This window comes from Henckelia pumila, chromosome 3, assembly GCF_033568475.1.
Source record: "Henckelia pumila isolate YLH828 chromosome 3, ASM3356847v2, whole genome shotgun sequence".
NCBI lineage: Eukaryota > Viridiplantae > Streptophyta > Magnoliopsida > Lamiales > Gesneriaceae > Henckelia > Henckelia pumila.
This window is the reverse complement of record NC_133122.1, coordinates 82,149,875-82,171,742: the sequence shown is the minus strand read 5'-3', so window position 1 is coordinate 82,171,742 and position 21,868 is coordinate 82,149,875. Positions and strand designations below refer to the sequence as shown.

At 36.4% G+C, this 21,868-nt stretch overlaps 3 protein-coding genes across 3 annotated transcripts; 2 read left to right on the top strand and 1 right to left on the bottom strand.

Annotated features, from left to right (window-relative positions):
• Window positions 1–9,907: 9,907 nt before the first annotated feature.
• On the top strand, window positions 9,908–10,969 carry LOC140889100 (uncharacterized). The gene is made up of 2 exons (XM_073296809.1): window positions 9,908–10,326; window positions 10,411–10,969. Exons 1-2 carry the CDS (start codon window positions 9,908–9,910, stop codon window positions 10,967–10,969), a joined length of 978 nt encoding a protein of 325 aa, XP_073152910.1.
• Window positions 10,970–16,063: 5,094 nt separating this feature from the next.
• LOC140889099 (uncharacterized) lies at window positions 16,064–16,903 on the bottom strand. The gene is made up of 3 exons (XM_073296808.1): window positions 16,831–16,903; window positions 16,482–16,683; window positions 16,064–16,358 (listed from the first exon to the last, which is right to left on the bottom strand). The coding sequence occupies exons 1-3, from the start codon at window positions 16,901–16,903 to the stop codon at window positions 16,064–16,066; spliced, it is 570 nt and encodes a 189-aa protein (XP_073152909.1).
• Window positions 16,904–21,083: 4,180 nt separating this feature from the next.
• Window positions 21,084–21,470, top strand: LOC140889098 (uncharacterized). Its single transcript, XM_073296807.1, has one exon. It carries the CDS (start codon window positions 21,084–21,086, stop codon window positions 21,468–21,470), a length of 387 nt encoding a protein of 128 aa, XP_073152908.1.
• The last annotated feature ends 398 nt before the right edge of the window (window positions 21,471–21,868 follow it).

Here is a 21,868-nt window from a genome sequence, read left to right as displayed (position 1 = left end):
ACGTAATGCTCTTCTATACGAGTTGCCTTAATACTTTCGTACTAGACACCACTCTATATAGAACTGCATTCATGTCGTAGAAAGGTCGAAATATGTCATTGAACTATTTCTGTACATTCTAACCACTGACATAGCTGTCAATTCTAGGTTAATTCTGTACTAGTTCAATATATCGACTAAACTTCTACTGACATTCTTCCACGGTCATCGTGATATAATCAGTACCGAAATAACAAAAATCTAATTTTTGAAACTCATATCATAAATTGCTAGTCATGTCTATTGCTTTATCAGTGCACGGATTCAATCAACTGGTAACTGGTACTCAGTTATTGCATTAATATCTATAATGCAGTCTAGCTTAATATCTCACGTCTGATATTAGCATATTCAATCTTATGTCCTCAAGTCTGCATTTTATCTTCTCTGTCTATCTGTCTAATCATTCAAATGCATTTCTTCTACTCAAAAGCAAAATCTTAGCAAATATATGGAATAAAGGCTCATCAGATACGGATTATAGCATCTCAAATCACTAATCTATGACTGTATGCTATGAAATCAATATATAAGCGATTAACTAGAATTAACTCACTTATCTGTACTATTCTTATATGATACAACTTGAGCCTCATTTTTTGTACTTGCTTCTTGCTTATGACATTATCTGTCATTCAAATTTTCTCTTGATCTGTTTCAGCTGGGGGAGTTATGCTTATATGTCTTCATCTGCTAGCGTTTAGGCTGACTCGATCTTTGCTCTTGTTGTCACTATCTCTTGCTTCATAGCTATATTGCTATGGAAGTTGTAGTGGAGGTGATGATCATAGATTTTCACAATTATAGAGGCGTGAATAAAAATTCAACTCTGCCTCGTACTATCGGTTCATGATTTCGTGTCTCTATTACTGGCTTGAAATCAACTTATGCTTCTATTCTGCAAAGTCTACTGTTCTATCTTCTTTATCATATATGGGTAGAAACAATTCTGTTTACTTACCTGCCAAACAATTTCAGTACTTCTTCTGGCAACTTCATCAACTTCTTGCTAAGTCCTGGAGTTGATATAAAATCAGGCTGGTTCTATGTTCATCTGAATATGCTTCTCTTGAACAACTGATCCAGCTCTTCAAATCAACTTCTTTCTAGACATAGCATATTCTGTATCTTTCTGAGTTGATGATTCATAGCTTTGGAGTTGTTCATCTAACATACTCCTCAGTGCAATCGGTTCAAAACCTTACCTCAACACGGTTCTGTTCTATCTGAGGTTCTCATACTATCTGCATAAGCTGTCTTATTCGATAACAGAAGCAATATATAGGGCAGAGATTATAAAATACAATTTCAGTATAACATACATATAATCTCATGCTTCTGAATAGAACACATACTTGCAAAATATCATGCTTTTTCAAATAATACATGCTTGCAACGAATTCACTTATTCTAATGAATTCAAGAAATCATGCATACATATCAGCATATAAGCATGTAATTCGCATCTCGATAAAGCAAGCAGTGTTCAATCAAACAATCAGAGTCGCATACAATTCTGTAAAACAAGTAAAGCATACGCATGCAATACTATAATGCATGCGACTCAATCTACCCCGCTCAACTTCTAGCTTAGTCCAAGACTTTATGCTCTGATACCACCTGTTGTGGGGACCCGGATTGCTAATCTCATCTTAGGGAACTAAATGATTAATTAACAATTAATCAAACAATACATGAATAATAGACCAAGAGCTAAAACAAAATTTTTTTTTTTTTAAAGAAGGCCCCTCGCTCGATCGGGCAAACTTTACCGATCGAGCGAGCTAAATATTCAAACTCTCGGCCTACACTCATTTTGGCCTCGCTCGATCGGTGGAAATCACCCGATCGAGCGAGCCCAAAAGCTCATTTCTCTGCTTTGGAAATCACAGCCCGCGCTCGATCCGTGGAGTTTACCCGATCGAGCGGGCACTATGTCCAGGAAATAAAAAAATGCAACTTTGCTGTACAAAGTGATTCCAAATCTCATACAAACATCATATATATATCTAAACATGCTTCTAAATAATTTACATGTATTCATACTAATATCAAGTGATCTAGAATATATGGACTCTCAAGTATAAATCAATACTTGACAAAAACAACATATACAACTGTTCTTGCTTTCTAACATGTTTACCAAGGCATAAATACATGTCATCTGCTTAAAACCCGAATCACCACATGCTATCTCTCTTCTCAAGCTATCCAAGCCAACTCTAGCTTGATCATGCCCCAACCTGATGCAATGCACACATACAAACAAAGCAACAGCCGGATAACTCCGGTGAGAATAAATCTCAGTATGAAAGACATGCATATACATCATGAAAGCATATGAAATCTATATGCTATAAAACTCTAAAATCATAAAACATGTAATAACATGTAGATCATAGAATCATCATCGACTCTTAAACTCTTAACGCATAATGATTCATCTAAAGCAATAGCATATAAAGCATAATAAAACATTCATATCTAGAATGTCATATCACAACATGCTAGAATTTATAACTGCATATTCTAAACCATAGAAAACTCTAGGTTAATGCATAAATGCAATGCATGTGCCAAGGAATAGGCTATCAAATTTGATACCAATAAGCTTAGTTCTTGGGATCCCGGGAAATAAAATCTTTAACTAACCACCGACTCTCCCAATCGAGGTGGTGTTAAATATCTTAATTTCCCTGACTTTGGTGCAACTATAGTGAGTCATCTAGCTCTGGATATAAATCTATATTCCGTGCCATGAGTCATCTGACTCTGAAAGTAAATCTACATTCCATGCCACTCACTACAGTTCTCCAAACGTCATCTGCACTCTAGGCCATTCTGCCCTCTGTGCTATTCAAGGTAGGGTTCAAGATGAATGCAACATAATCTGTATGCATTAAATAAGCTAACACATCTTGAACACACCATTCAAACATCATTCAAGGCATAATAAGAAGCACATAAAAACACTTAAACAAGTAAGTATGTGATTTCAGGATAACTCGAAAACCACCACGTTCTCGAGTTGTTCTACCTGGCAAGAATAATGTCAACTCATACCTTTCATCGCGATTCAAACATCTTGAATCTGTTTCCAATGCTGAGTATCTCAAAGCTAGCCAAATCGGTCATCAAAATCTGCTCATTTCAATCAGTGCTACTTGAAGGTGTTTTTGATTCAACTTCAAACACTTCAAGTCATTCGAACTTGAACTCGTCGATTCAACTTCGATAATTTTTAATTCAAATATCAAAACGTAGCACTCGGAGCTGTGATCGCAAATATATGTTCAATTGGAAATTCTACCAGACGGATCAAAAGATATCGGAGTTTGAAAAGGCAAAAATGGCTTAACCCTTCTCTTTTCTTTTCTCACGGTTTCTTTTCTGATTCCCCTCTGAATCCCACGTGAATGAAGTCTAGGAATATGTGAATTTAGATATATATTGGCCTATTTGCAGTTTAGTCCCTGAACTTTGGCCTAATTGCAATTCAGTCCCCAGACAAGCGATATAATTAAATTTCAATCCTAAATAATTTAAGAATAATAGAATTTAATTCTAAACTCTAAATATTCTCAAATTAAATATTCTCGAATTCAAATTAAATTATTTTGGAACTTATCGCACTTTAGTCCTTGAACTATTCAATATTTGTAAATGGGTCCTTGCTCGGCTGTCATCCTCAAATTAAATCCTTGATATTTATCATCTTGGAATTCACATCTTAAATTCCATAAATATCAATTCAAATATTTTTAATCTTTTAATTTAAGAATTCCGGATATCAAAATCTTAAAATCCGAAAATACTCAAATTAAATATTTTGACCCGAAATTGAAATCTCAAATTTCTTAACTTCTTCAAATAACTCTTTTCTCATTTTCGGAATTTAAATCTTAAATCCCGTAATTAAGAACTTAATATTTTCGGGCCTTACAATATCAAACTCTACACTTTATAAAATTCTTCTCTCTTAAATTGTGATTTTCTGCACAAATGGAGAGACCTATTTATAGATCTCATTTGGAGACGATTCCAAAAATTAAATTCATCATTACTTGCATCATTACACACTTAATATTCAACATTCAACTCCAATTTTCATCATTCAACTATAATAATATATTTTCAACACTTTTAATAATTATATGTGTTTCCTTTCAAAAATGAAAAATATATGCACTGCTTCATTTTCCCCCCAATTTACTGTTAGGATTGGAATTCGGAATACTACGCAACATGAGATTTTTGTCTATGTCTTAATTGATTTTGCAACACGACTTGAGACGGGAAAGGAGCATAAAACTTTAAGTCGATATAGAGTTAGACTATGCCTATTATACTAAATTGGTCCACTCACAGTGCTGATGGAATATGACAATCGTCTCTTAAGATACAACGACTTTGTTTTGTAATAGAACAATCCCAAGTTACTAAAAACCCAATGAAAGTGGAAGATGCTTTTTGAAATTTCTGGAATGAAGAATAGAATATCGATGCAACAAAATGATTGTGCACAAAAATCTATGTTTTTTTATCCAATCTGTGTTACGAAAATTTTTATCTCATTCAAACATACAAGTTATATTTATAGAAATGCAACCTTAAATGAAAAGGTACATCATTCAAATGAGACTTTTCATCAAAAGATGTCTAGCATACTACCTCTTACATACACAACCATTCGAGTAATGGATTCTGTTTCGATTGGAATGACCTAACTCACAATTATTCAAATTGACAATTCTCAATGTCTCAAAGAGGAACTCGTGGGCTGTGGCATACATTGACGATGTGCCACTTCAAACCACCAATTCATCGTTCATCATTTTAAATTTGAACTGCCACGAAAAGCAAATCACTTATTTTTATTTTCTTTTTATTTAATTATATGTTATATAATATACCCTTTTTTTACTGATCAATATTTTCATTCGATAAAATCCAAATAATTATTTGTGATACTTTATAATTTTTTATTCACCATAATCGATAATCGAGAATTAATTTTATTACAAATATTTTATCAATTATATTGGGCACACATCCCAAATTTCCAGCCGGTACTACAATAATTAAATTCTATTATATAACTTGTGTTTTTTTTTTCTTACTCCAATACAGTGTAGACAAATCATGTTCTTAAAAGATTTTGAAATCACGCCCATAAAGCAAAAATATTGCACCCAAGAAGATTTCAGACAATGTTCACTCCATAATCTGAGGCATATCCAAAGACCAAAGGTAATTAAGTAAAAAAACCTATATATAATTATATTTAAAGGGCCTGTGTCCTGATTTATTTTTAATGATAAAAAAAACTAGGATTAATTAGTGTAAACAACAAAAATGAGTTAAATTTTTTTATTTTGGACCTACTGAAATTTTGGCATGACCTTCCCGTAAATAGGACATCCCAAAAATTCCAAACAACACAGCAACACATTAATACTCAAAAATAGAGTCATATTATCAATTCACAAACCTACAGCCGCACTGGCAAGGACTAAACACATGCAGATCCGGCAAGGCTCGATCACATCAAAATAGTCCAAAACACAATTAAAACTATCAATACAGATACACGGAACATCTCCCCGACCAACATAAAACTACATAGTTTAATATATATATATGGGAACCAACTCCACACTAGACTCACTGGGTACCACTAGAGATGCTCCAACAGATGTGTCAGATCCCCTGGATAATTTGCTATGGAATCACAAGCAACCACAACATAAAAATAAAACAGGGGTCGGACTCTAGTACGACGAATTAGAAAAATCACGACAGATATAACTGAAATGAAATAAAATCAAGTGAGATGCAATGACATGCAATGCAATGCATGAAAAATATCAATAAAATAAAGGATACCAAATGGAGTCCAAACGAATCGTATTTCAACAAATCTTAGTGGAAACACGTGCTAGGAACGCAGCAGACCGTGAATCATCACTTCTTATCCACACACTAAGCATGAGGGTTCGGAAACGACCACTCGGTCTTATGCGATCATCAGGAGTATCATAGAAACGAGGGTGCGGGTGTGGTTGCGACCCACTTAGCCTCGTGCTACCTCAGGAGTGCAATAAATAATGTCACTCGCTCCAACAAGGACTCAATACATCTCATCGCAATAGATCAATATGATAGCAATCAAAGGAGTCAAGGCTCAACGTGCTATGAAAAACTGTTAACATGACGAATATCTCTTAACATTTTTCAATAAAAATGTGTTTTAAATAAAATGAGATTTTATTTATTTTATAAAAGTCAATAAGGATTATTCTCAATTATGCACTTTAATAATCGATGCAATTTCGTATCATTTTATTTATTTTATAAAAGAAAATAAAGATTATTCTCAATTATGCATTCCAATAATCGATGCAATTTCGTGAATGCAATCATATAATTCTCATAAGCACATAAACATGTTACCACTCATTACAAGATACTTAACATAATCACATGCCATTATAGGCGTCATAATGAAATAGTTCATGCGTACCTCAACTCAGCAATATTTTAAATCCTCAAGAAATACCTAGAAGTGTCAACTCTGACAAATCATTTGAATATCAATTTAAATACCATTATTATCAGATAAAAATCTATTAACCATTTAAATTCTATTAACCATTTAAATTCCATTAACTTTTATAACATTTACTATTTAGGCACTTTAAATTCCTAAAATCTCAATATTTAATCACAATACCTAAAATCAATAATTTCTAGATTAAATAGTCACAAAATAGTATTTTTAGCTTTAACATCGCTAAATTGCTATTCAAGCAACCAATCTAACTTAAAATATTTTTGGAAATTTAACTGATACCTCAAATCAATGCAAAGTTCGAACGAACCTACAATCAAATACACAACAATTATCAATTGTTTGAACCAAAATCCAATCCAAAATCTCATCCAAATTCAAACTCACCCCAAAAACATCCCCTAAATTCGTGATTTAAGGTTTGAATCGAAGCTTACGACATGAGAAACAAAAGCCCTCGATTGATTTTGGAGTTCCGGCAGCGTACGGTGGCGGCACGCGGCAGCGAAGGGCGACAGACTAACCGGAGGTCGCACTGAAACTTCGAAAAATCGACATCAATAGCTAACTCTTGTCTTGAGGATTCCAGAACTATGTGATAAGTGCATTGTGTATGCGTTATTTTGTGTCATTTTTTAGGGTAATTTTGCAAGAATTTATTTTACTTCGTGTGTTTTATTTGCATTTTATTTATTGTGTATGCATTCTACTCTCCTGGTTGATTTTTGTAGGTTAATGGAGCTTTTGGGAGAAAACTGAGCTACAGAGTCATGCGCGGGCGGACCCATAACTCGTGCGTGCACAGAAGAAAGTTCTAGCAACATCGTTTACAGGGCGCGCGCGGGTGAGTTCTTGTCTCGCGCGCGCGCGAGAAGAGGCCAATGAGTTTGTGAGGAAGACTTGCGCGCGCGCGAGGACACTTTTAGGTGCGCGCGCGTGTTTTGACGTCAAAAATATTTTTAGAATTTTATTTCGTGAAGGAAACAAATTGATACGGGATTCGGGCACTATAAATAGGAGATTTTAATATTTTTCAAGGGTTCCATAATTTTCAGAACGTGAGAGGGCGGCTACTACTACCAGGCTTCGGAGAGAAGATTTCTTCTTCTTTTCTTATTTTCTTTTGTTTATTCATGATTAAAAACCTTGTTTAAAATCATGAGTTTATTTATTTAGTAGTTTTCTCTTTCGATCAAGGACATGTGATTGGGCCAAACAATTTATGTAGAAAACTTGATTTGTTTATTTGAGATTTTCAGACTTTATTTTCTTTTATTGATTATCGAATTTATATTTGTCTTGTAAATTTCCTGGCCAGTTATTTAATTGCATGTTAATTGATTCCAATTCGACAGAGGAGGTTTCAATTTTGATCACTTCGATATTCAACATAGTGTAAAACTGATTAGAAATAGAATTCGGTTTTATTATGCAGTTTGGGTGTAAACTGAATTTTCAAAGTTTGTCATGCATTCAAATTTGATTAGAATTACGAAAGATTAATCCATCAATATTTGAATAGGTTTGATTGTTCTAAAAATAGTCCTTTGAACAAATTAGAAAAATTTTCGTGAATTAAGATTAAGTCTGAGTCTTAAATCGACTGCTTGTTACATGAATTTTATGTTACCTACGTGTGTCCTTGATCGAGCTTTTCCCAAATTGAATTCAACCTTTAATCTCTGATGCGTTTTAGTGAATTTATTTTATTTGCAATTTTAGTTATTAGTTTAAAATCTGAAATCACCTTTTTTGATTAGTCTAGATTAAGTAGAAATAATCATATTCTGGTAGTCATATTTATACAGTCTCTGTGGGTTCGATACTTGAACTCTCTGTCCACTTTACTATTACTTGACCTAGTGCACTTGCTAGTTGATACCGATTTAGCCGGTCAATATGCTTTCTTTCAAAAACTGATCAATGATGACTAAGATACAACCATTTAAAGGGACGAGAAAAGTTAAAAAAAAAAACAAGAGGGATCGGGAAAAGAACGTGAAATTAAGAGAGAAAACCATAATGCAGGAATGCGGTCTTACAGATTTTTATGAATGAGACGGGCCAATCTTATTTATATTTATAATAAAAGTAATATTTTTAGTATTAAAAAGAGTTATTTGCACCAAATGTCCATGTGAAATATTGAAAATGCACACTTTTCCTCTGTGAAATTTTAATAGGCATATTCAACTCTGACCTTTTATAAAATTAGCAAACTTGCCCTTTTATATGAGCGATTGTTGCACACACGCTCCTCATGTGACTGGACAAATATTTTGATTTTTTTTTGCACCAAATACCCCTGTGAAATATTAAAATGTCATATTTGATCCCTTGAGAGTATAATTTTTAAATCTTTTCAATTCTTAAGATCCAATTATAAAATATTTATCAAACATTTATATTTTATGAATTTTTATTTTTATTTTTATTTTAAATATAATATTATTAATCAATTTATTTCTAAAAAATATTATTACTTTATCTTGTACATTATTTTATTAAACTTACTTCGTGCTTCCAAATTTTCCATTTAATATGCATTCATAAACAAGGATTTAAATATGTAAAATTAACAAAATATTAAACTAACCCGAATCTGTTCATAATGATATTTTTTGATTTAAGACTATGATACCCAGGAAAATATTCTAACCCGAATCTGTTCATAATGGGTCTGTGAGGAATGACCCAATTATATGGTCATTGTTAAATATTAGGGTCCAACTCAGTCTGGAACATATTAGGTCTTGTCATGATCTGGGCTACTTCTAATGGGCCGACCCTAGCTAGGCCTAATGGGCCGAACTCGCCCATTCTAGTGCAAGTCTGATTCGAATTACATGATATGAGATAGACTTGACCATTTGCAAATATTCAAGGGATAATGATAAGTTTTGCGTATGGACCAATGAGCATGGAATTCTACCTAGACATGAGTTCTACTTGAGCTAGGTAGCTTACCTCTCCCACTCATATAAATATAGGTATTTTTATGATTTTATTCATTCACTATTCACTCTCAATTCACACATTCACACACTCATATTCCATTTTTCATCTTCATCACACCCCTCGCCTTTCGTGCACTGACTTATACATCGGAGGGGTCACACCAAAAACCCTTTCGGCACCACCCTGACCTAGTTGTTGCTTGTGAAGGACATCCTAGTACCCGACCAGACCTGCTTTGAAGAGGGATTGGTGGATCCATTCGACCAGACTGAACCCGAGGGAAATTTTTGACATCATCAATTGGCATCGTCTGTGAGAATTTGAAGAAAAAAAGTTTAGATGGCTGATCAAAACTTAGTAAACCCAGAGTTGGAGCAGTTAATAGCCCAGGTTGTTCAAAGAGCTTTGGCAGAAAGGGATGGTGTCAATCCCATACCTCCCGATCAGAATGCTCATCTGGAGGAAATCAAAAGGTTGAAAGAAGAAATGGAATCACTTAAGAAGAAGCAGGTCATGTACCTAGCCACCACAACTAGGAACATCCATTTCACCCTGGAGATATTGGAAGCGGAACCCCCGAACCATTTTAAATTGACTCACATAGGGGAATATGATGGTAAAGGGGATCCAGAAGAACATTTAGCACGTTTCAAAAATGCTGCGCTGCTGCATAAATATTCTGACCCGATCAAGTATAGGGTCTTCCTCACTACTATTGTAGGGCCAGCTCAGCAGTGGTTTAATTTGCTACGCCCGGGGTAAATAAGGGAACTTAAAGATTTTAGCAACTCTTTTCTGAATCACTTTGCTAGTAGCAAAAAGCATCATACGACCACTTTCAGCCTCTTTGCAATTAAGAAACGCGAACATGAGAATTTGAGGGCATATATTCGCAGGTTTAGTGCTTTGGCCCTCGAAGTACCAATGGCTACTACCGACCTACTCATCAACGCCTTCATGCAAGGGCTTGATACCAAAGACTTTCTCAAATCCCTAATAAAGAGGCCGCCTGAGACATACGGGGAATTACTTGCCCGAGCTGAAAAATATGTTAATATGGAGGAAATACAGGCTGCGCGAGCAAGTGAAAAGAAGGAGCGGCCTAAGAGTTCAAAAATTAATAGATTCCCGAACAATAATCCCAAGACAGAGAAATCGTCTCGACCTGCACTCCTAGGGCAATTTACCTTTTTCACCCCCTTGTGCATGAGCAAGACCCAAGCCCTACAAATTTGTGACTATCAACGACTCACACAGAGACATTCGTGGACGGAGCAAGGACCTCAAAATCGGGAATCAGACAAATATTGTCATTTTCACAAGGAGTATGGGCGTACCACCAAGGACTGCCATCACTTAGAACAAGAAATCGAAAGGATAATTCAAAAAAGCCTGAAATAAAAAATATATTCACTCGCCAAGAAGGATATCGCCCGAAGAAAAAATAGGGAGGGGGATCCGGTTAGCCTAGACAGAGAGCAAGGACTGTCCCTCCGCAAGGAGACTTTGATCGCCCAAATCAGGAACAAGCCAGTAATGACCAGAGACCAGCTCTACTTGCACGAGGAGTTATTAACATAATTTCTGGGGGGCCAACTGATGGAGATTCCAACAGAGCTAGGTAAACTAATTGCAGAAAATTAAAAAATATGGAGATCGGTAATCAGATCGTCCATACCAGCCCGACCCTCTATTTTGAGAAAAAAGATTTGAAAGGAGTTTCTAGCAACCATAATGATGCGCCGGTAATAAGGTCCATGGTCGCAGATTATGATGTGGCTCGGATATTTGTGGTTCAGGAAGTTCTGTCAACGTTCTATTCCAAGAGGCAATAAATAAAATGGACCTGGGGCAATATAAGATGGAACTCGTCGTGACATCGCTATTTGGTTTCACAGGTCATGCAATCCGAACTGTCGGGTTAGTTCATTTGTCACTAAATTTGGGAAAAAATAACTCTCGCAAAACCAGGATTATGAGTTTCATTATAGTAGATGTTCCATCGGCCTATAATGCCATACTAGGAAGACCAGTCATGACCACTTTCATGGCTGTAGCATCGGCTCTGTATCAAAAAATAAAGTTAGTGGGTAGTGAGGTCGACGAAGTACAAGGAGATCAAGTTATTGCTCGCAAGTGTTATGTGGAAGCGGTCAGTATAAAACAAAAAGTGGCCAGGACTGATAATGTTGACCGACCCGGACTCTCTAGTAGGGAACACGTCAATTTGATAGAGGACACATCTGTCACTACTAAAGAAAAAATAGAGGAAATCATGATTTCCCATCCATCTGGGATGGTAAGGATTGCTCGCACCCTTGAAGCACACCTAAAGGAACCGTTATTGGAATGTTTGCAGAAAAACAAAGATGCTTTTGTGTGGTCGGTCTCAGATCTGGTAGGAGTACGGAGGGAGGTAGCGTAACATAAGTTAAACGTAATGAAGGACTGTCGCCTTATTATTCAAAAGAAAAGTCAATTCGGTCCTGAAAAGGATGCAGTGATCCAAGAACAAGTAGAAGAGTTACTCAGAGCTGGACACATCAAGAAAATCCACTTCCCGACCTGGTTGTCTAACACAGTCTTGGTTCCAAAGTCTACGGTAAAATGGCGCCTGTGTGTAGATTTTTGGGATTTAAATAAAGCATGCCCTAAAGATTACTACCCTTTACCTAAAATCGATCAACTTGTCGATCCAACAGTAGGACATGAATTACTCAGTTTTTTGGATGCTTACCAAGGATATCATCAGATCCCTTTAGCGAAGGAGGACAAGGACAAGGTGAGTTTTGTTACCTCAACAAGAACTTACTGCTATGTGGTCATGTCGTTTGGGCTCAAAAATGCTGGGGCTACATATCAAAGATTGATGGAAAAAGCATTCAAGCAACAAATTGGAAAGAACATCGATGTCTACGTGGATGATATCCTGATCAAGACCCGAACTGTCGACCAGTTCTTTACCGACCTGAATCAAACCTTTCAGACTCTGAAGAACTATCAACTGAAGTTAAACCCTAACAAATGCACTTTCGGAGTTTGGGGCTGGAAAAATCCTTGGTTACATGGTTACAAGAAGGATAACTGAGGCTAATCCTGAGAAAGTTCAAGAAATCGTCTCTATGAGCTCTCCCAGGAATATACAAAGGTACAAAGATTAACAAGAAGAATTATGTCGTTAGCTCGGTTTATAAGCAGATCTGCAGACAAAAGCCTCTCTTTCTTTAAAGCACTATGAAAGACAAAAAATTTTGAATGGGACGACGAAAGTGAGAAGGCCTTTCAGAATTTAAAGGCCTTTTTGAAGCAATTGTCTGTGCTAAATAAGCCTGTTCAAGGGGGAAGAATTGTTCCTCTATTTGGCTGTCACACCCCGAGCCGCTAGTTCGGTCTTGGTCAAGAAAGAAGGGGTAACTCATCATCCAGTTTATTTTGTCAGCCACGTCTTAAAGGGAGCCGAACACCATTATTTAACTCAAGAAAAGCTCGCCTTGGCTTTGGTTATCACAATAAGGAAATTAAGACCATACTTCCTCTCACACCTTATCACTGTACTCACCAATAGTGCTTTGGGGAAAATTGCAGCTAACCCAGACACGTTGATTGGCTAAATCATTATCAACTAGCAAGTGCACTAGGTCAAGTAATAGCAAAGTGAACAGAGAGTCCAAGTATTGAACTTACAGAGACTATATAAATATGACTACCAAAATATAATTATTTCTACTTAATCTAGACTAATCAAAAAGAGTGAATTCAGATTTTAAACTAATAACTAAAATTTCAAATTAAATAAATTCACTAAAACACAGCAGAGATTAAAGGCTGAATTCAATTTGGGAAAATCTCGATCAAGGACACACGTAGGTACCAGACAAATTATGTAACAAGTCATAGATTCAAGACTCAGATTTAATTTTAATTCACGGAAATTCTCCTATCTTGTTCAAAGGACTATTTCTAGAACAATCAAACCTATTCAAATATTGACGGATTAATCTTTCATAATTCTAATCAAATTTGAATGCATGAATAACAGTGAAAATTCAGTTTACACCCAAACCGCATAATAAAAACAAATTCTATTTCTAGTTTGTTTTACAATATGTTGATTATCAAAGTGATCAAAATCGAAACCTCCTCCGCCGAATTGGAATCAATTAACATGCAAGCAAATAACTGGCCAGGAAATTCATAATACAAATATAAATTCGATAATCAATAAAATAAAATCAAGTATGTAAATTCTCGAATAAACAAACAAGTTTTCTACATAAATTTGTCTGGCCCAATCACGTGGCCTTGATCGAAAAAGAAAAACTACTCAAAATTTAACATAATTCCCAATCAAAGTTTTTAATCATGAATTGAAAATAAAAATAAAATAAAAGAAAGAAATCTTCTCCCAAGCAGTAGCCTCCTTGCGTGTCCTCTGCTTCTGGAAAATCTAGAACCCTTCAAAAATATTAAAATCCTCTATTTATAGTGTTTGGATCCCATAATAATTAGATTCCTTACGCCACAAGGGATTTCCAAATTTTCAGACTCCAAAACTCGCGCTCGTGCCTGACATAGAACCTGCTCGCGCTCAAGTCTTCAAAACTGTGTCTGGTACTCCTCTCGAGCACACGCGAGATATAAACTCGCTCGCGCGAGTTCTTCATTCAACTATACTGGAATTCCCTTACGCGCTCGCACGCGTCTTCATTTCTTCATTGCACGATTGCCCATCTCCTTTGCGCGTTAGCGCATCACCATGCGCTATTCTCCCTTATGTTGCGCGTTTGCGCTTCTTCTTGAGCTTTAGAGCATTTGCACTCAATGTAGTGCAAACGTTTTGAGCAATAGCACTAAATGTAGTGCTAACATTTAGTGCAAACTTTATTTTTAGCACTTCAATCTTTTTTTTTTCTTCTCTTTTCTTTTCTCTTGCCTTCAAAACTTTTTTAATTTTCATTTTTCCTACAAATAAAACTCGGAGAATGAAAGACACATGAATGCAATAAAACAAATAAAAACACACCAAACAATATGAATGCACAAAAAATAAACATAAAAATATCACGAATTAATGCATAGAAAATATACTTATCAACACCCCATACTTAAACCTTGCTCTCCATGGAGCAAGACATGCAAAAACAATATGCACACAAAAACATAAGGAAGGACGATTCATGAGAGTGCACAACCTCCGAGAAGTTCAATCACAAAAAAAAATCACACACACTCTCAACTTTTCATAATACACCTTCGGTTTAACGTGACCTTGTGTGAACTGTCATTCCAGTTTCATAAACCTTAGACCGAATTAGTTTCAAAACTGCTTACCGACCTATGACAAATTAGTGCAAGTTTCACTCTTCAAGTGCCCATTCCTTCCAACGACCTCTAGACTAAACCCACCTTCCTTGAGATAATGAATTACATACCTCCGGATTTTGCACCCGGTATTGCTTTAACCCCAATAATTACGCGCTGACTTAGCTATAACTGGCTAGGATACAAAAATTTATTTCTTTTTTAATCCCCTCGTCTATAGTTTGGATGGAGCATCAACTCCATTTAATCCTCATACTTAGACATTAATTTAATCTTTTAGGATTTCAATCCTTTCAAGGCTCGGATGGAGTTGTAAAAAAAAAATTTCTCTAGGTGCGCCCAAGATCATAAGTGTAAACTAGAGTCTCATCAAAATTCATAGAACACAATCAAAATCCACAAACCACCTAGTGCCGTGCAATGGTCAAACAGACAGAAACTTCATCAAATCTTTCGTTACAGTCCACTGTTCTAACACAAGTGCTCATAAATATTCATGGTTCAACCTACAGTTTCTCATGTCAAGTAAAGAGCAAATTTTTTTCAAAAATCCAATTTTTTCAAATAAACTTCATCATCATTGGCTATTATGACTCATCCTACTCATGTAAGACAAAACAAACAACAAAAATAGACTAGATGCAAACAAACACAAAACATTACTAATGCAACATAAGCACAACAAACAATAAAATAAACTAGTCTACCCCCCATACTTATCCAAAGCATTGCCCTCAATGCTTCAGAAACAATGAACATAATGCATGAACAAACACACAAATGCAAGATGAACAAAAACACAATGAAAACAAAAATAACACTCCCCAGGTTTATGCTTCATCCTCTTCCTTCTTAACAGTATCATTTGGGACGGCAGCAGCAGAATGGGTATATCGGCAGGCATAAAAAATTGGCATGGGAAAGAAACAAAAATCAAATAAAGATAAAAATTAAAATAAAAATACGCAAAAATAAACTAAAAAGAAAAGTAAAGAACACTGGGTTGCCTCCCAGCCAGCACTAAATTTATAGTCTATAGCCCGACTATATTCCTCTCTTGAGTGGCGACATTCAAGGTGGCTTATGCACTGTCTTGGAAAAATTCAGCCCAGTCCTGCAACTGCACGCTTCACCTTTATAGAAATTTTGCAAGGGACCTTTGCCTTCAGAGAGCTAAACTTGCTGGCATTTCCCAACATCATGAATCACATCAATAAAATTGACAGAAAAGCAATATTTTAAATTTGTGCTATCGCTAGACGACTTAAACATATTAAACACTACTTGCTCATCATTCACTCTATACACCAACTCTCCTTTTTTCACATCAATTAAGGCCCTACTAGCAGCAAGAAACGGACGCCCTAGAATCAGTGGAACCTCATAATCCTCATCCATATCAAGAATAACAAAATCAACGGGATAAATAAAGTGATCAATCTTGACTAGGACATTCTCCACTATCCCTCTTGGATATTTAATAGATCCATTAGCAAATTTGAGAGAGATAGAGACAGGTTCAATATTTTCTATACCTAATTTTTGAGCAAGTGAATAATACATTAAATTTATGCTCGATCCTAAATCACACAGAATATTTTTCAATGATAAATTTCCAATTTGGCAAGGTATAGAAAAACTCCCTGGATCTTGAAATTTTGGTGGGAGCCTATTTTGCAACACTGCCAAGCACTCCTCATTCATTGTTTCTTGCGCCAGATCTTTCAGCTTCTTTTTATTCTTCAGCAAGTCCTTCAGAAATTTTGCATAGTTCGGCATCTGAGCTAAAGCGTCTGCAAAACTTATGTTAATATGCAGTTTCTTGAAAATTTCAAGAAACTTTTTAAAGTGATGATCAAATAATAATTGCTTAGCTCTATGGGGAAAAGGTAAAGTAGAAATATCAACATCATCATTAACTTCAAATTTTAAAGTCTTACCTTTCTTATCTGCCATTGAGGAATTTTCAGCACGCATATCCTCCTTGGAATTTGAATTTTTTGGCCCCTCCATCATCTTTTCTTCGTCCCTCTACTGCTCCTCAGACTGTGCTCGAGTCACGACCATGATAACATTAACACCTCTGGGGTTTGTTTCAGTGTTACTTGGTAAAGCTCCAGCAGGACGAGTTGACAATTGGGTTGCGATCTGACCCATCTGAATTTCTAACTTCTGCAGCATACTTTCCTGATTCTGTAAGCAAGCCTCAGTACCAGCCACATATTTCATCATGATCTCCTCAAAACTCTGCTTTTTCTCCTCTTGCTTGGGCTGCCAGTTTTGATTATAGTTGTTGTTGTAGGAGTTGTACGACTGTCGTCCTTGATTTTCTGCAAAATTAGCCGCTTAAACTTCAAACAGCTGCTGCTCTTCTTGCATATTCCCTTGTACATGATTTAGTGGCGCTACATTCATAAGTGCCACTTGGTGTGTCAGAGCATCAATCCTTGCATTCAAGGCCATTAAAGCATCGACCTCTAGAACTCCAGCCACCTTCTCTTTCTTCACATCCGGCCACCCTTTATTACTCTCTGCCATGTTGCCAATGATTTCCCAAGTGTTTGCTGGCGTCTTCTTGAATAAGCATCCATTAGCAGTAGCATCCAACATGGATCTAACTGATTGATCTGCCACATTGTAGAAGGTCTGAGTCTTCTGGCTTTGAGTAAGATTATGTTGAGGACGCATCCTCAACATCTTCTTGAATCTGATCCATGCCGCATGTAAAGATTCACCCTCCTTTTTCTTGAAAGATATAATATCTGAAAACAATTTTGCCATCTTCGTAGGAGGGAAGTACTTGTTCAAGAAGATTTGAACAAGCTCAGTCCAGGTGGTGATAGATCCTGTAGGTAGATCATCGAGCCACTCAGTCTCTTTACCTTGTAGAGAGAATGGGAATAACCACATTCTCACTGCATCAGAGGTTACCCCAATAAATTTGAACGTGTCACAGATCGATAGGAATTGCTCCGGATGAGCATAAGGATCCTCCATGGAATTGCCTCCAAAACGTGCTTGAAGTTGGATCATGTGAATAGTAGAGAGTTTCAGATCAAAATTGTTCGCCTCAACAGCGGGGCGAACGAGGCTAGATCCATATCCTTCAACAGGAGGCCTAATCAGATCCCAAACAGTACGATTGTCCTCCATCTCTTCGTCTAGCAGATGAGTACCTGAAAATTTCAAAGAAAAGAAGAGATTTTGGAATTTAATAAAATAAATTAAAATACAGTCTAATTTCAAGAGAAACAAAAATTCTGATATCACAAACAGTCCCCAGAAACGGCGCCAAAAACTTGACCGGCTAAATCGGTATCAACTTACAAGTGCACTAGGTCAAGTAATAGCAAAATGGACAGAGAGCCAAAGTATCGAACTCACAGGAACTGTATAAATATGACTACCAAAATATAATTATTTCTACTTAATCTTGACTAATCAAAAAGAGTGAATTCATATATTAAAATAATAACTAAAATTTCAAATAAAATAAATTCACTAAAATGCAACAAATAGTAAAGGCTGAATTCAATTTGGGAAAAGCTCGATCAAGGACACACGTAGGTACCAGACAAATTATATAACAAGTCGTCGATTCAAGACTCAGATTTAATTTTAATTCACAGGAGTTCTCCTATCTTGTTCAAATGACTATTTCTAGAACAATCAGACCTATTCAAATATTGACGGATAAATCTTTCATAATTCTAATCAAATTTGAATGCATGAATAACAGTGAAAATTTAGTTTACACCCAAACCGCATAATGAAACCAAATTCTATTTCTAGTTGGTTTTACAATATGTTGATTATCAAAGTAATCAAAATCAAAACCTTCTCTGTTGAATTGGAATCAATTAACATGCAAGCAAATAACTGGCCAGGAAATTCACAAGACAAATATAAATTCGATAGTCAATAAAATAAAATCAAGTTTGAAAATTCTCGAATAAACAAACAAGTTTTCTACATAAATTTGTCTGGATCAATCACGTGGCCTTGATCGAAAAAGAAAAACTACTCAAAATTTAACATAATTCCCAATCAAAGTTTTTAATCATGAATTGAAAATAAAAATAAAAGAAAAGAAAGAAATCTTCTCCCAAGCAGTAGACTCCTTGCGCGTCCTCTGCTTCTGGAAAATCTGGAACCCTTCAAAAATATTAAAATCCTCTATTTATAGTGTTTGGATCTCATAATAATTAGATTCCTTATGCCACAAGGGATTTCCGAATTTTCAGACTCTGAAACTCGCGCTCGCGTCTGACATAGAACCCGCTCGCGCGCAAGTCTTCAAAACAGTGTCAGGTACTCCTCTCGCGCGCACGCGAGGTATAAACTCGCTCGCGCGAGTTCTTCATTCAACTCTGCTGGAATTCCCTTAAGCGCTTGCGCGAGGACGAAACTTGCTCGCGCGCGTATTTATTTCTTCATTGTGCGATTGCCCATATCCTTTGCGCGTTAGCGCATTACCATGCGCTATTCTCCCTTACCTTGCGTGTTTGCGCTTCTTCTTGATCTTTAGAGTATTTTCACTCAATTTAGTGAAAACGTTTAGAGCAATAACACTAAATGTAGTGCTAACGTTTAGTGAAAACTTTCACTTTAGCGCTTCAATATTTTTTTTCTTTTCTTTTCTTTTCTCTTGCCTTCAAAACTCTTTTAATTTTCATTTTTCCTAAAAATAAAACCCGTAGAATGAAAGACACATGAATGCAATAAAACAAATAAAAACACACCAAACAATATGAATGCACATAAAATAAACATAAAAATATCACAAATTAATGCATAGAAAATGCACTTATCACACGTCAGGAAGACTTATCAGATTGATTACAGAATTGAGCAAATATGACATTAAATTTGAACCCCAAACAGCCAAAAATCCCAAGACCTAGCCGACTTTTGGCAGAGACAGTTCAGTCAGATCAAGAAGAACTAAGGAGGATTTTCGTAGATGGGTCATCATGTCAAACAGGAAGTGGTGTGGGGATCGTAATTGTATCACCCTGGGGTGAAGAAACTAATATATCAATTAGGTTGGACATTTGAGCTTCCAACAATGAAGCTAAATATGAGGAACTTTTACTGGGACTCAAGGCTGCACGGAGTAATGGGAAGTTTGAAATCAAATATGAGAATATGTTGAAGTATGCCAAAGCATTAGACAAAGCTAAAGAAGGATTTACTGAGCTAAACTTAGATCTCATCCCTCGAGCTGACAATATCAAAGCCGACCACTTGGCTCGCCTAGCCAGTGCCTTAGGCGACCAACCTGACCCCATTGTCCCAGGTCAGGAGCTTGTGTCTCAATTGGAAACTCTTGACGATATCATAGCTCAGGTACCAGAAGGGGATTGGAGATACGATATACATAAATACATGACCAAAAAATAATTACCGAGCGATAATAAAAGAGTTAAGAAAGTGAAACAGAGGCCCTGCATTTTGTCATGATCGATCAAATTCTTTTCAAAAGATCTTTTTCCCAACCGTTGTTAAAGTGTTTGGGCCCTGACGTGGCGAATTATGTATTACAAGAAATTCATGAAGGTTCTCGCGGAAGTCACCTAAGAAACATTGCTTTGGCTTGGAAAGCTCTCTTAGCTGGTTTTTTCTGGCCTACTATGCGAAAAGACTCATCAGATCTGGTCAATTCATGTTATAATTGCCAAAGACATGCTAACTTACAATGAAGACCCGCGGAATACATGAAGGCAGTTGTGGATACCTGTCCTTTTGATCAGTGGGGGATGGATATTGTATGTCCATTCCTTGTTAGCGTGGGGTAAAGTAAATTCTTGCTGGTTGCAGTCGATTATTATTCTAAATAGGTGGAGACTGAGCCCCTAGCTAAAATTATAAAGAAAGAAGTGCTCAGTTTTATATGGAACAATATAGTGTGCCGATTCGGGATCCCGTGCAGGTTGGTATCAGACAATGGGAGACAATTCTGTGGAGCTAAAGTTTGATAATGGTGTCAAGAGATGAAGATCGAGCAAGTTTTCACATCTGTAGCACACCCACAAGGGAATGTACAGGTAGAAGTTACCAACAGAACAATAGTTCAAGCTCTTAAAACACGATTGGATACAGCCAATGGTATGTAGGTAGAAGAGCTCACATCAGTGCTCTGGTCTTACCGAACTATGGCCTGATCCGGAACAGGTGAAACGATCCTTTTAACATGATGTACGGGACGGAAGCTATCCTTCAAGCCAAAATTGGACAAGAAAGTGCTCGTATAATGGCATATGGAGGGTGCAATCAAAAGTTATGGGCAATAGATCTTGACTTACATGAAGAGAATAGAACCCGAGAAGATATAAGACTTACAGCTTATCGAAAAAGAATGACTCGGGCTTACAATAAAAGAGTGCATCCTAAGGCTTTCCAGGAAGGAGACTTGGTTATGAGAAAGATCCAACATCAAGGAGAAAGAGGAAAGTTAGACGCCAAGTATGAAGGACCATTCAAGGTGATAGGAAAATCCGGAGTAGCTGCTTATTACTTGGAGGACGCCAAAGGCAAGAAAGGAAAAAGTCCATGGAATGCGCAACACTTGAAAAGATAATCCTTAATAGCTCAGCTCAGGCCTATTTTTGTGATGTAGCTCACTCATCTGGTCTTCAACTAGTCAGTCATCTTTTTGTGTCATTTACTTTTCGTTTAGTTTTAAGAGTCAGTACTTTAATTCTGTTTCAAGAGTCAGTCCTATCATATTGAGTCAGAATATGTTTTATTATAACTTTTGTGGAGCATTCTTTTCTAATTAAATATTACCACTTAGAACATATCACAAAAGTCCACATCAGTGGCATCAAAAATCCACATCACTGGTATCAAAGTTCAGGCAGGTCTCGCATCAAAAGCCCACATCAGTGGAATCAAAAACCCACATCAGTGGTATCAAAGTATAGGTAGGTCTGCCATCAAAAGCCCACATAAGTGGCATCAAAAATCCACATCAGT